We start from the raw sequence: 15,421 nt of genomic DNA, 5'->3' as shown, positions 1-15,421 counted from the left end.
ATAGATTTAATTAAAAGTGGAGCAAAACAGTGCAAAAACATGAATCTAGTGCAAATAATCCTATTCCAATTCCATAATCACATCTATAATCACCCCAGAATAGCCAACATTTTTTCTTGGGAGCTCCAGGAGGAGGCGGGCCTGCAGCAGAGCCCCATGCCTGAGCGAAGCTTTCCTGTCTTCCCCTTACCACCCTCCGGAGTTGTCCCCCCGGCTCGGTTGGCAACAATTTACAAGTCAAATAGATGATTGTTGGTGATGAATTATGGCTAACGATTTTCAAGCTAGACAGTCGTTATGACAATATTATTTTCTCTGTAGTAACGCGGATGAATTATCACGTTATGTTCATACCATAGGTTTCATACTTGTTAACTTTTCTCTCATTTACTTTTCTGCATATGTGGGCATTGATCTGCACACCTCACAGTAAATCTCTTTTTTTTTTGGTCTCATCGTAGCCGAGCCAATTCCAGCGGTCTCGCCAGTGGGGCCAAAACTTTTTCTCCCTTTTCTTTTCATACTGGATTTCGCTTTCCCTCAACTTCCCAGTGACTATTTCTGGAGTGGCCTTTTTATCCCCTGATGCTTGGCCTGGTGCTGGGGGCTTCAGAAACATGTCGTCTTGTAGTGTTAACATTAGGTGGGTAATGAGATACTGACAATCAATCAGCAGCAGTAATCAGGTTGCAAGCGTTCACGCTAGAGCGAGCGAGCGAGCAAACGAGGTGCGTTTTCGCCCCACGATGAGCAACGGCTTGCTGCATAGACTGAAAGGTTGTCTTTGATCGGGACAGCGTAACGTCATCAAAACATGGAACCACTTGGAATTAAAATGAAATAAGATTTTTTTTTTTTTTTTTTTTAATTGACACATTTTTACTAGCCCCACCGGGCCAGTGGTTGGAGCATTGCGGTGGCACTGATGGTTTTAAAAGTACTGTACATCTGAGCCACCGGGCCATTTATATTGTCGACCACTGACTGTTGGGGAGCTCACTTTAGAAGAAGTCCCTGATAAAAACAAATAATTTACTCAAACAGTTAACCAATTTTTGGAAAAAAGAAAATATAACAGGATAGGAAACTGGAAAAGAAATAACCATTTCAATTACTAAATAAGTAATAGTAATAAAGTTATTCTAATCAGTAAGCAAACCTTTCTCCTCCATCGTGCAAAGTAGGTCTGGTACATTTTACGTTTCAGAAACAAGATTCCTTGCTGTTTCATCGCCTGTGTGATAACCATATGGTTATGAGGAAATCATTTGAAAGCCGATGTTTGTGTTGTTTCATTGAATGGTTACGGCTAACTGGAAAATCTACCTTAAACTTGATGCATGTGGAGTGATGCTTGCTCCATGCTCTCAGCACTTTACGAAGCAGAATGGAGTTGTAATGCTTCCGGGCTTTTTCTGTGCCAATTTGCTCTTTCTGCAACAGGGTCACTGGTTATAAACAACAGAAAAAGGAATTGAAATTGCAGCTTTACATTGCAAATTTGAGTACATTCTAATTAATGTTTTAAAGTGTTGTATCTTAAGTAGCAGTTGCTGTTATGCTGCTGAAATGATCTCTTTGGTTGTGAATGTCGATGGTATTGTAGATACAGTTCTGCTTGTGTACAAGGACTTCTTCCATTGCTTTATCGAGGTAGCGGCTGGCACTAGGCTGCCTGTTTTTTTCCACTGTTTGTGTAGACGCCAAATGTCAACAGTATGAACTTTAAAGTCGAGGGAATTTTTCTGGGAAGCACCCCGTGGTGCTTTTGGGAGATGGCTCCTGGTCGACCAGCTTTAAATGACTCTTTCCTTAATAAATGGTGATAAATAGGTGATTATTGCTTTCTTTTTGTTCCTGAATTGTATGTTGCCATCTCCTGTTCGTTAAGAGAGTAAAAGAACCTGTAAAAAGAAAAAAGAAAAAAAAGAAGAAAAAAAAAGACTTTTTTTCTTTCACAATTGAGCAAAAGAAATTTTTACAAATCCATCTATTTTCTATATGACTTTTGGTTGATAGTAACCCTGTGCTCATCCCACATGACTTGACGCAAGGTAGGTGGTGGGAGGGCCCTATGAACTGGGAACCAATCACAAGGCACACCATCTAACCATATAAATTCACATTCATAGTGATGGACAGCTAGTCTTCAATGAAAACAACATGTGAATTTACAATGCCTAAACCAAAATTAAAACCCTACAATTTATATTTACCTATTTTACAAAGAATTTTCTTTTAGAGTGAATCTTGTTAACTGTTTTAATTCTAGCCCAAATTGGGCCCAAATCAGTTAAAAGTAAATCAGTTCTGTAACCACAAAACCTTTAACTTCTTAGTAATCTACTGTACTGTGATGTGTTTTATTCTAACCTCTTGCCTTTCTTATGTCTTGTTGTGTCTTTCTGTTCCGTTACCTGCCAAGCGACTGCGGATGTAAGTTAGCATGTTGCATTAATCCGGCATATTTACGTCTTTTAGATGCGTCTAAATAGATGTGCACTGTCCCTATAAATCTATTCTTGCCTTGATTTACAGAACTTTGAGTCGTGTTGAGTGCTTTCCTTTTTTCAAACACTGCACGCATTGTTTCTTCTCTCCAAGCCTGAAAGACCTAAAATAAGGGCAAAGAATGCATACAGTCTTTTAAGTAGAGTGCACATTTGGAGTCAGAAAGTTGAGTTTCAGTGCACATGAATTTCACCTTCAGCAGCAGGATTTTGTTCACCTGAGCCTCTTTCAATGCCTCCACCTTCTTACTGCGCTGCTCTGTGACCCACAGCCACCACCTATACAGCACCTGCAACAGGTTTTTCAAAAACACACAAAGAGAAGTGTTATGCTCCATCCTACATTCAGGTTCCGAGCGAGAAAAAGCAGATAGGTTTTACCTTGGCTTGAAGTGTGAGGGCCCAATGCCAAAGTGCTCGTTCAGTCAGCTCAGATGTTCTGAAACTGTCCTTGAGCTGTTGGAACAAAAAATAGCATGATTGGGTTGCAAATAACTGACAAAACATAAAGCACACTCAGACTAAATCCAATACAGGACCTGAAAAGAAAATCTGCTGTTGCAAAGATAATAATAGGCATTTTTGATTGACAGGTTGTAATTTAACTATATATTTATTATTGTTATGTATACGACTACACCGATACACCAATATTCGGACATTATGTAATAGCTCTAGATGTAGATTTAAAACAGTTCATTATTATCTTTGTAAAAGCAGAATTTGGATACATCACTAAGCTATGTCTGTAGCTTTGAGGCAGAAATTGATTCATTATTATGTTCATATAATTTATGTATTGCTTGTACAGTACCTTCAAGCTCTTAGGAATTGTGTTTTCGTTGCAATGCTGAACCTGCTCTTGTCTGCTTTTGACCAATTTTTGTCTCTGAACAAACTGAAAGAAACAATAACCATTTTTTCTACAAGTTAGTGTTTCATCACAACTGTATGATTCAGCCCAGTATGAGCTGCTAAAAATGAAAATGGTTCTTTTCACGAAGAAATGTAGCAAAATATGCTAAGAAGAATGTAGAGGACAAGCACCTTTTTCCACCTTTCCAAAGCCCATGTTACACGGCATAGGGTGCCTTGACTGTAAACCTGCTGCTCTTTGTTCCTGATATGCAAATAAGAATCATTAGAACAAGAAGTTGTAAAGCTTATACTTTGGCGCTATTAAAATGGTTTAACACAAATATGTATTGTAACATGTTAATACTAGAGTTCCCATCGCTGGACGTGCGAATGTTTTTCTTTTGTTTGTTTGTTTGTTTTTGAACACATGAACCTGTGTGCAGAGACATGGCCTCCTGGATCCCTTTAATACAGAGCTGGATAGTAACGCGTTTTTATTCCATTACATTTACTTGAGTAACTTTGGGAGAAAATGTACTTTTACTAAGCCATACTTTTACTTTTACTTGAGTAGATTTGTGAAGAAACATTACTCTTACTTCGCTACTTTGGGCTACACTAGTCGTTACATTTTTCCTCTTTATTCCATACATTAGATCATGGGTGTCCAAACCTGTCCTCAAGGGTCACTGTGGGTCCTGGTTTTTGTTCCTACCAATCGAGCACAGACAGTTTAACCAATGAAGTTTGTGCTAAAACAACCACCACCTGACTGCAATCAACTGATTACACTTGTGAGACACCAGATTGGTGAAAAGATGTCGTCTTGTTTAGTAGGAATGAAATCCAGCACTCACTGCGGCCCTGTGTGGAATAGTTTGGACACCACTGCATTAGATGTTACTTTTCTTTTTGCCAGGAGCCATGAGTGGTGCCACCAGTTTCACCAATGAGACGTCGCAACAATAATCACATAACTCCATCATACCACTCATACTCAACCTTGCCATTCTATCATCACGCCAGCCTGTTCAATCACGTGGCGTCTTCAAAGCACCGTAAAAATTGAAGTGTTTGACATAGAGCGCTGCCATCAACATGACTCGAAAGCGCGGATTTTAACCTCTCTCCAACTTTTTATTTGGCAACAATTGACCACAGAAAACTGGAGATATGATCCTTTTAGTTTCATAGGGAATATACACTCACCGGCCACTTTAATAGGTACACCGTGCTAGTATCGGGTTGGACCCCCTTTTGCCTTCAGAACTTCCTCAATTCTTCGTTGCATAGATTCAAAAAGGTGCTGGAAGCATTCCCCAGAGAGTTTGGTCCATATTGACATGATGGCATCACACAGTTGGTGCAGATTTGTCTGCTGCACATCCATGATGCGAATCTCCCGTTCCACCACATCCCAAAGATGCTCTATTGGATTGAGATCTGGTGACTGTGGAGGCCATTTGAGTACAGTGAACTCATTGTCATGTTCAAGAAACCAGTCTGAGATGATTCCAGCTTTATGACATGGCGCATTATCCTGCTGAAAGTAGCCATCAGAAGTTGGGTACATTGTGGTCATAAAGGTATGGACATGGTCAGCAACAATACTCAGGTAGGCTGTGGCGTTCGAACGATGCTCATTTGGTACCAAGGGGCCCAAAGAGTGCCAAGAAAATATTTCCCACACCATTACACCACCACCACCAGCCTGAACCGCTGATACAAGGCAGGATGGATCCATACTTTTATGTTGTTGACGCCAAATTCTGACCCTACCACCCGAATGTCGCAGCAGAAATCGAGACTCATCAGACCAGGCAACGTTTTTCCAATCTTCTATTGTCCAATTTCGATGAGCTTGTGCAAATTGTAGCCTCAGTTTCCTGTTCTTAGCTGAAAGGAGTGGCACCCGGCGTGGTCTTCTGCTGCTGTAGCCCATCTGCCTCAAAGTTCGACGTACTGTGCGTTCAGAGATGCTCTTCTGCCTACCTTGGTTGTAACGGGTGGTTATTTGAGTCACTGTTGCCTTTCTATCAGCTCGAACCAGTCTGACCATTCTCCTCTGACCTCTGGCATCAACAAGGCATTTCCGCCCACAGAACTGCCACTCACTGGATATTTTTTCTTTTTCGGACCATTCTCTGTAAACCCTAGAGATGGTAGCGCGTGAAAATCCCAGTAGATCAGCAGTTTCTGAAATACTGAGACCAGCCCTTCTGGCACCAACAACCATGCCACGTTCAAAGTCACTCAAATCACCTTTCTTCCCCATACTGATGCTCGGTTTGAACTGCAGGAGATTAAACTGCAGGAGATTGTCTTAAACCATGCCTACATGCCTAAATGCACTGAGTTGCCGCCATGTGATTGGCTGATTAGAAATTAAGTGTTAACGAGCAGTTGGAAAGGGTACCTAATAAAGTAGCCGGTAAGTGTACTTTCTCCACTAAAGGGCACTCATGCTCTTTGGACGAATGATGCTTCATTTCTTCATTGTTTTTTTTTTTTTTTTTTTTTTTTTGGGGGGGGGGGGGTTCTCTAGACAGAATTCGGTGATTTTTTTTGTATTTCTTTGGCTTAATGTGGTAATAGGTTATATTCTTTATCAATAATATTTTGCTTTTTTGTAAAGCACTTTGAGGACCTCTTGGGTTTTTGTAAAGGTCTATCTAAATAAATTTGATTTGATTATTCTTCAAAGTATAATAGTATCAGTTCATATAGACCCTACTCACCAACGTCACAGAATGACGTGTCGCTGTATCCGGCCGCCATATTGTCCGTCATTGTTTATCCGTATTCTCAATGGTTTCAATTTGTCGTGCAATTTATAGTGCAATTCATGGAAGCCCCCGGTGCTTTCAGACGCTGTAAACTCATTGGATGCGTTGCATAAAAGGCGTTATGTGGAAAAGCTTCAGTTTATCCATTCGCCAGATCCATATTTGATGTCTAAATCGATATTTTTCGACCCGCTGTCTTCGCCCTCTCTGCCTGACATCTGCTACCCCGATATCTACAACTATCTTGTCCACACAAAATCAGCCCATTCTCACGAAAGTTTGAAAAACTTTAAGAGCAGCACTCTAAGCAACATTACCCCGTGTGACCCTTTACTTCCAATTTTCTAAAATGGCGACAATCAATAAAAAAAGAAGTTGACTGCGATGGCCGACGCTTCAAGGATAGGTGGATATTGGACTGTTTCTTCAATAAAACACGCAACAACTGTGTCTGCCTCATTTGCAAAGAGACAGTCGCTGTTTTCAAAGAGTTCGATGTGACGCGATAATGATATTACCGAACAAGACATGCTGACATGTACGACAAACATTACAGCGAAGATACGCAGCGAGAAATTATAGCAACTTGAAGCTAGTTTAATTTCACAGCAGCAGTATTTCGCAAGAGCCTGAGTGTCGAAAGAGAACGCCACAAAGACGAGACTGTTGAAATTATGAATTAAAAATAATAAAGCAAATGTGACACAGAGAAGGGCTTGCTAAAATTTGTTTAAATATATTGTTCTATGTAAATCAGCCATTGTAGCCCCCCGCATTTTTACCACACCAAATCTGGCCCCCTTTGCAAAAGGTTTGGACACACCTGTTTAACTGATGATCCGTAGACGAGGCCAGCTTCTTTCACTTGGTACCAGCTAAATATTATTCAAAATGTAACGATGGTGGAAGAAATAAGCATCTTGAATTTGAAACTGTATGTTGTCGGCGATTAGCCTCGCAGTGATCTTAATTGGGGTTGTCAGCCCAAAACTCTCTAAATATATATTAAATGCATCTTACCAGATATAAAATGACTACTACATAATCTGTGGTAATTGTTTAGAGCCCAGTTTTCTCGTCGAATTGCAGCAGTCCATCTCGCTCTCCTCTCCGGGTCTCTCGGAATACGGTAGAACTTCAAGTCTCTCCGTCTATCTTCTCTGTTATTGCAACCAACCGACACACACGCCTTCACCATTTTTATTATTAATGTTAACGAGCGGAAAAAAACACGCCATAATAGGAGGAATTTACGTAGCGGTAATGCGTCAACACGACGAGTTGACGGACAATATGGCGCGGAGGCGTGGTTGTGACGTCATGTGAGTAGGGTCTATAGATGACTTTGAATGAAAAAAAAAAATACCATTGTTTAAAAAAAAATAAAAATCAAACATTGTAAGCAGTTACTCACAATGTTACTCATTACTTGAATATTCTTTTCACCAAATACTTTTTTACTTGTCCTTGAGTACATTTTTTGGATGACTACTTTTACTTTTACTTGAGTAATATTATTTTGAAGTAACGCTACTCTTATTTGAGTGAAATTTTTGTCTACTCTACCTCTGCTTTCATATACAGCAATCTTCATCATTCACAGATGGACCCCCTAAGCCTGGATTAAATGGTACAATGTGGTCATGGTGAGTCAATCAAAGTCTTCCCAAACAGAGCTATTCAAGTCATCTGGTGAACATTTTTCAAGTTTTAATATCGCAATATGTATCGCAACCCCCCAAAAATCGCTGTTTTTTTCCAATATCGTTCAGCCCTAAAGTGTATTATTATATATTTGTTAAATCAGTCATGAATTCATTAATTCACAATTTTCCTCATAATTTGTTGTATTATATTTCATTTTTTTACTTACAAAATGAGGAAACACGAAAACATTTAATAAAAACTAATATGGTGTGCCGAGGCAATATTTTGCTTCAGTTAAGAGAAGAAAGAAGTCACAAATGTTCTATATAGTCAACGTCACCTCACCTGACATGTAACTCAGTGGTCTTGCTTTTACTCCGTGCTAAAGAGGTATTTGGAAGCGTTTGCAGGTAATGATGTTCCGATGCCTGCTGCTTCTCCTTCACTTTTCCAATCTGCTGGACTGTCCGTTTCCTCCAGCGCAGCCAGGCTCTCTGCACAAGGCCTCGTTCTTCATGAAGAATGGCCTGAGGATCATATAGTAGGTTTTGGCAAGCCATGTTGTTTGTGTGCCTAAAAAAATAATAATTAAAAAAAACAACAACAACATACTATTCGAAGTGACAGCATCTCATCCTTGCGTTCGTTTGACCGTTGCCTCCAGGTGGACAACACACACGTGCACAGACGCTGCCTGGAGGTAAAAATTGAGGGCAAGCAACTTGCGATATGTTCTGGACATGGTTAAAATCACAACAACTAAGCAAGTAAACAGGTCAGAAATGTACTCACTTATTATAGATATCTGCCCTGTGACACCTCTCTTTCTTCAGTCTTCTGTGCGAAATATACTTACACCACAAGTTAAAATAACGTGCCAAAAAGTGCTCTGCAAACCAAATATCGGCACGGCACTCCAGCTCCTGCATGAATGCATGTAAAAATTCAATAAAATGCACGTACATTCTCATGGTGCCTTGAATTATTGTCAATAACCATGAAGCCGACAAGCATCTTTCCAACGTCTAGTCGCCAGCCTTGAAACCATAGCTCTCCAGTTCCAAATCTTAAATCCGTCCAGGTTATCAATTTTCGCCCTTAGAATAAATGCAATGTTCACATGTACATGTATTAGCTCAATTAGCTGAGATCATAGTTGACTGAAAATTTTGAACTAAGTTCATCATTACAAAACTGAACTAGTCTGTGATCTTTCCCCCTCCCAATGTTCTTCGGAGAGCGGTTACCCTCAAAATCCTGACATTTACCCTTTGTTGCCATTCGGCAACATTTGTTGCCATTCCTTTGTTGAACATTAAGTACTGTAGTGCTGCAATGATTAATAGACTAAGTTGAGTAATTTGATTAGAAAAAAAAACAATCAAATTTTGCTGTTTCGAGGATTCGTTTCATTATAGTGCCGTTGTAATGGTTTGTTCTGAAAGTGTTTGCATTTAGTTTTATTGGTTTGGGTGGATATACTGTCCTCTAGTGGCAACTGTGAAGATGACATAACTTGTCTATGATGGCTGAATCTAATTGTTCCCTGTTAAGGTCAACATAAGGTTGTAAGTTTTTGTTTGAGCCAACATGTTTGTTTTATGCATTCATAATTTAGTTCAGAAGTATATATATACTAGTATATATTTTTTGTGGGAATGCGTTTGAAAAAAAAAAAAAAAAATTTAGCCAATTGTTCTTTTGTTGTACTTAGATCCTCATTCATTATACTGTTTGAGGCTAGGATGTGGTATTTTAATTTATTTTTAAATGCATTTATTGGTCTTGTGAAATGTAAGTGCAATTGTGCATAGTTTGAAGAAAAACTTTGGTATTTTATTTTGTATTCTCATTTAATGTCTTTTGAAAGTGCATTCTTAGTAAGCCATCTCCTCAATTTTTTCTTTTGAAAGTGCAATCATGGCAAGCCAGAATAAATAATATTGCAGGCATAAACACTTGTTTCTTTGTTTTACATCACTTAATTTTTATTCTGCAATCCATTGAATGTTGGTAATCCGATTATTCGATCATTAGAAAAAACTCAATGATGGATTAATTGATTACTTAGATAATCGATAGTTGCAGCCCTAAACTACTGTACCTGTGTATGTCTTTGCTGAGTAAGTTTCCTCCTCCAGTGGTCAAAACAGTGACCCAACAGGTATTTTCTGCAAAGGTGGGGAGGGCACCCACAAGTAAAGTCAGGATATGTCAATAGCTAATAATGAAAAGAGGAATTAAAATCACCTATAGTTTTTCAACGCCATGTCTGTTAGAGCTTTGATACGTTCGTCTTCAGCCTCCTTGAAATGATCTTTCCACAACCTCAAATGCTGTGTGAGACAAAATAATTAAAAGCTCTTTTTTTAGTACAAAAACAACTACAACAAAATCATTACTATTGAATGTTGTTAGAATTAATTATTCCATAATTTTATCCCTCAATTGTTTGCCCTAAAATTTTAAAATATGTTTTTTCTAATTACTGTTTATTAGCTGATTGCAGTACAGGTTGCTCAAACTAGGATTGCAATATCATCATGAGTTTGTTTACGGTAATTTGTTTTGCGGTATGTGCTGCGGTAATATGTTTCTAATGTAAAATAAATGACTTGGCTCAACAAACACTGAATTGACTGATCATACACCGTTACAAATATGTCTGTATATGTTTATAGCAAATATGCATGAAAAAAGGGAATTTAAAACCGTTCTAAAACTTAAAATAAAAATAACCTTTCAGTCATGCTAACTTACAATTTTAAGTAGATATAACTCGAATTTCTAACTTCTCTTGAATAACTTGTTACTTGAGTACTGTATTCCCAGCTCATCTTTTTTTTAATCACGTTAATATCGTGAAGTTTATTAAAAGAGTTCAATTAACTTGTAGAAAACTTGCTTATTTGTTGATTTATATGGGTTAATAGGTAACACTCTATTTGACAGCGGCGTCATAAGACTGCCATAAGACCGTCATAACTGTGACATGACACTATCATGGACATTAAAGTGCCTGTGACATGAAAAAGCATGTTTATTTCATAATACACGCAGTATTTTATGCCCCTGAATGATATAGACCGCTTGGATGTGTGTGGAAGTGATCGCTATATTTATTTAGTTTTTTGAATCCCGCGCCATGAAAATGAGTGACTTCCGGCTTCGGTCTTGCATTGAGGAGGAGGGCGCTGTGACGTGTACGGTAGAAGACGTTCTCTTCACTATACAGTGTACTGTTGTGTATGAGGACGAAGGATTCAGCTGATTTTGCGGATTAATACTTTTATTTTTTGCATCACGCCAGCCAAACAGCTGCAGAAAAATCATTCTGTATGCGGGAGAGGCGTATGCGCCTTTTTGGAGTTTCAAAAGGTTCCCATTCACCGTGGATATTTACTGTGGGACCATTGGACTTACAAGGAAGTGAGTAAACATCTTGTTTTGTATTATGTCAAATACGAATACAGTGATTACAAAGTAAACACTATAAAATTCCTTTAAATAAAGGACTACTTACGTTTGATCATTGATAGGCATGTAAAAAGCTATCCTCATGCTCATTAGCAGTTAGCTGTTAGCACGTTAGCTGCACAACAATTCCAACCACCCTCCTCCAGGGAACGAACTGTAAATTGCTCTCCGCCGGGCGGTTTGCCGATCCGCAAAGAAACTCGACAACCGGGTCGTCATGTCAAATAATCCAGGCTAGTTATGTGTGATTTTCCACTTCGAAGACTTTGAAACATCCCTCGGTTCGGGTGAGCATGTCGGCTAGCTGTCACTCCTTCTGGTCTGTTTACATTCTCCGAAGCCGGGGAAGGGAAATTACATATGTCCAATTTAGGTGTCATAAAATATCGTTCGGGAGGTGTGACAGTAAAGGTGAAGTCGACTGTTTTGACCATTATGGAGTAATTTTGCCATGTCGTCCTGAATAAATGCATTTTTATTATTTCATATTCCATTCAGCACAAGACTGTTATTTGTCATGACCATGCCATTTATTTAGCAATTGGGGAAAGTACTTGGGTAAAAAGAATATCCTGTAAAAATATTGAAGTAAAGAGACAGAAACAATGACATTTTGCCGCTCTCTTCGCCGCGTTTTCCTCATTGTGAATAGTTCCCCCTCGACGGGCTGACTGGTCCTTCTCAAGCCATTTATATAGCTATTGGGGAAAAATACTTGGATAAAAAGAATATCCTGTAAAACTATTGGGAGTAGAGAGACTGAAACAATGACATTTTGCAGCTCTCTTCGTCGCGTTTTCCTCGTTCTGAACAATTCCCCCTCAATGGGCTGAATAGTAAAACCGATGAGCCTAGTCTACCGCTGACGTCATCCACCTGTTGGGGACGCTAAAGGCCTATAATTGTAGGCGTGGCTAACCGGCAGATTAAAAGACTAATTTCTCGTCATCTGCGCTTTGCTAAATTGTTGTATATAGTCGAATCGTCTCAAAATATGATTCTAATTCACATAATAATGCCATTTAAGACTTTTTTTCTGGTGTCATATGCTCTTTAATGAATGCTTATGACAGATGTCATTAAGTATCATCCGCCAAATTATGTCATTAACTCCATTTATGTCCCATTCAGATCTTTTACATCTATTCAAAAGTGAGATCATTTGCCGGATGAGACAAAATTACATCTGTCATAAGCATTCATTATTGCCCATGGCAGTGTCTTGTAATAATTATGACAGTCTTAAGACAGTTTTATGGCACCACTGCCAAATGAAGTGTTACAAAATACCAGAGCTAGCAATTCACGAAAGAACTGGAAGAGTAACTGAAGATATAATTAGCACAGAACACGAATTTTGATTGTTATTTACTGTACATCTGTAGCGCTGCAGTGCATGCTAGGAGGCATTTTGGACGACAACAGTGTTGACAGCAGGCTGCAGCAGAGGTTGACTGTCTCCTCCAAGGGAGCAATGATGGTCAAGTGAAGCTTCTTGAAGCAATGAAGCTTTGTAGCCAATTGGTTCAAGATGTAATATGTAATATTCCATAATACAAATTTGGTGGGTGGCGGCTTATAGTCAGGTGCGTCTTATAGTCCAAAAATGATGGTACTATGAAAAACCGGATATTGCTGCAGTTGTTTTTCTTTTTGGTGCGTGCTAAACGACGGGCTTGATCCAGCCGCAGGTTGATGGATCAGAAAAAAGACCTGGTTCGTATTTTAGTTTTGATGGAAAGAGAGGCCGGAATTCAGGGGGATCCAGATCGGTGCTGAGCAGATCATGTGTACCACCTCGTATTGATTACAATAGAAATGTATTTGTTGCGTTGTTCGGAACGCAGCTGAGCACAGCGTGGCGGACTGAGTGGAATTCCGGGGTAATACCTCATTACTATGACTTAGTGAATCTAGTAGAGTGTATATAGTTGAAGTAGCACACAGTGCCAATAACATACAGTCTGTTTATTATGTTTGATTGCAGCTATGTTTTTAACATAGGGTTACTCATTACAAGTCCCTGGATCTGACTCGCAGGCAATAATGCTGGGGCTGACTTACCATTTGGCCTCCTTCTGCTTCTTCTTCATGCCATGTCACATTTGCTGAGGAGCTTAACAATCCAGATGTACAGGTAGGTTTTAGCTGGTATAAACGTAAAATCTAATTTTAAAAGCAGATACATGCTTTCCAGTGTAGTAGGGCTCAGCATTGAGATACCTGAGTAGACAGCAGCTCTTTGGATTGCAAACACTCTTTCTCGCTCTGTTTGCGATGCCATTCCTTCCTCCACACGCTCCAGCTCATCCTCATCAGATGAAGACGGGCGAAGTGCTCTGCTAAATCTGAATAACACCAAAATGTAAGTAATAAGTTATGTAAGTAATGTAATGTTAATGTAAAGTAATGTAATGTACGTAAGTACAAATGGAATGGGAAACCATAAGTAGCAAATGTTTTAACAAAAACTGCATATATGATATCTTCATGATAACCTTTCAAGGGTTTCTTATGCTTGCGACTGGAGACAAAACTTTGCCACTCGTCCAATGACTTCTTTTCCACTCTGTTTCCAAAATGATGTGAAGCTTTGGATTCTTTCTCCTTCTGGGAACCACAAACATAATGCAGCTGTTCCAAGTGAAGAAATGCCTTTCTCCAAAAACAGCAGGAAATATTTTATACATGTACTAGAATATAGAGTACTGAATGAAACAGCTGTAATTTCTCATTTTCTGGTTCTAAAATGCAATATTTAGATGAACTAACTTTAATCAGATTTTCACAGTTTTATTCTAAATCCATTGTGGTGGTGTACAAGCATAGCAACATAATTCAAAGTCATATACTGTACAGCTATGGAAGCAAGTCATGAAAAGAAATAGTGAGTGTTCACCTCGCTCTGTAGATTCAGTCCCCCATGTTTCAAGGTTTGGTCCTTGGAAGTGCAAATATTTTTATGCTGCTGCAGCCTCATCTGCCACAGACGCCACACTGACCTGGTTGAGTTTAATAACACACGTTTAGACACACTTGTGTTATGGCAAATGAAAACGCACTGATTAGCAAATCAATAGATCAAATTTAACATACCTAAGCATTGTGTGCCTATGTTGGTCTCGAGCTAATTGAAGTGCTCTGCTTTTCAGCCTCCTTTTGTGAATGAAAAGCTGCCACTTGTCCCAAAACTGACGTACCCGCCGATTGTCAGCTTTTGAACATCAACACAATGTATACATTGGAAAAAAGCTTTACATCTAAAGAACCTCTTTTTCTTTCTTTTTTTTTTTTAAATAGAAACACTTACCGAATCTTTGAGCTTTTTGAATTTTGCTCTTCTTTTCTACTTTCAGTGATGTATACATTTGCCAGCTTTGGAATGTCGTGTAAAGCAGGTAATATCTTAAAAAAAATTTTTTTAAAAAAAGATACGGCAATACTATTAATTCATAAAACTGAAGTTATTGTCTCATCATGACATGTACTGACCTGTAATGGTACTTAGCACAAAATGAAAGACTCCACTCCCTTCCAGATGTCCACCACTCCTCTTTCCATCCTTCAAATGTCTTTCTCAGCAGCACATTGTCATGATGAATCCTGTACGATAAAAATAAGAGTGCAGAAAATGACATAACTCAGGATTGCGCGGAATGTTTGAATACACACATTTATCAACAGATTTAAATTCATTTAATTTTTACTTGGCTTTATGAGGAAGGATTCGACCAAAGGTGTTCAGCATCCATAATTTGAAGAACTTTCTTGCCAGGAGTCTGTAGAGATTTGAGAAGTAAGACACGGCATGAAATGACAAAATAAAGTACATCAACAGAAATAAGAAGTTTGAACCTTATTCTTAGCTCTTCAATTCTTGCACATCTGACTGTACTTCTTTGAACTGTGGGTCCTTCGGAATCAACATTGAATCTGCGGAATGCGGATATTTGGAGATCCGACCCTCCTGATTTTTTGTCCATTATTAAGACGAAACTTCTTCATCAAAAGTATGCCCACTGCGCAAAATAATACAATATATGAGAGAATCTGGCATCTTCAGCTCTCTTGCAGACATTCTATGGCCATTACATCGCTCATAAACTTCACTTGTACAGCACTGTTTAGGTTAAGACCGCGCGT

At 38.9% G+C, this 15,421-nt stretch overlaps 1 protein-coding gene across 7 annotated transcripts in view; it reads right to left on the bottom strand.

The window, feature by feature from the left end:
- The window catches only part of sfi1 (SFI1 centrin binding protein), a 20,086-nt gene extending 4,665 nt beyond the window's left edge, over positions 1 to 15,421 (bottom strand). For 3 of the 7 annotated variants that reach the window (XM_057846703.1, XM_057846705.1, XM_057846707.1), the window contains exons 1-21: positions 15,134 to 15,421; positions 14,986 to 15,057; positions 14,771 to 14,881; positions 14,589 to 14,683; positions 14,375 to 14,492; positions 14,178 to 14,280; positions 13,777 to 13,888; positions 13,502 to 13,626; positions 13,343 to 13,426; positions 10,052 to 10,137; positions 9,906 to 9,972; positions 8,594 to 8,724; positions 8,414 to 8,495; positions 8,147 to 8,328; positions 3,558 to 3,630; positions 3,325 to 3,408; positions 2,892 to 2,966; positions 2,705 to 2,800; positions 2,527 to 2,614; positions 1,327 to 1,448; positions 1,160 to 1,234 (exon numbers count right to left, since the gene is read on the bottom strand). In XM_057846703.1, the coding sequence (XP_057702686.1) occupies positions 1,160 to 1,234; positions 1,327 to 1,448; positions 2,527 to 2,614; positions 2,705 to 2,800; positions 2,892 to 2,966; positions 3,325 to 3,408; positions 3,558 to 3,630; positions 8,147 to 8,328; positions 8,414 to 8,495; positions 8,594 to 8,724; positions 9,906 to 9,972; positions 10,052 to 10,137; positions 13,343 to 13,426; positions 13,502 to 13,626; positions 13,777 to 13,888; positions 14,178 to 14,280; positions 14,375 to 14,492; positions 14,589 to 14,683; positions 14,771 to 14,881; positions 14,986 to 15,057; positions 15,134 to 15,261 (2,109 nt within the window). In that variant the 5' untranslated portion in view covers positions 15,262 to 15,421. The remainder of the gene's footprint in view (positions 1 to 1,159; positions 1,235 to 1,326; positions 1,449 to 2,526; positions 2,615 to 2,704; positions 2,801 to 2,891; positions 2,967 to 3,324; positions 3,409 to 3,557; positions 3,631 to 8,146; positions 8,329 to 8,413; positions 8,496 to 8,593; positions 8,725 to 9,905; positions 9,973 to 10,051; positions 10,138 to 13,342; positions 13,427 to 13,501; positions 13,627 to 13,776; positions 13,889 to 14,177; positions 14,281 to 14,374; positions 14,493 to 14,588; positions 14,684 to 14,770; positions 14,882 to 14,985; positions 15,058 to 15,133) is intronic. The other 4 variants (XM_057846706.1, XM_057846704.1, XM_057846708.1 and 1 more) reach the window with 4 other exon arrangements.

The sequence above is a fragment of the Corythoichthys intestinalis genome, chromosome 9 (assembly GCF_030265065.1).
Source record: "Corythoichthys intestinalis isolate RoL2023-P3 chromosome 9, ASM3026506v1, whole genome shotgun sequence".
NCBI classification, from domain to species: domain Eukaryota; kingdom Metazoa; phylum Chordata; class Actinopteri; order Syngnathiformes; family Syngnathidae; genus Corythoichthys; species Corythoichthys intestinalis.
This window is presented reverse-complemented; position numbering and strand designations above follow the sequence as displayed.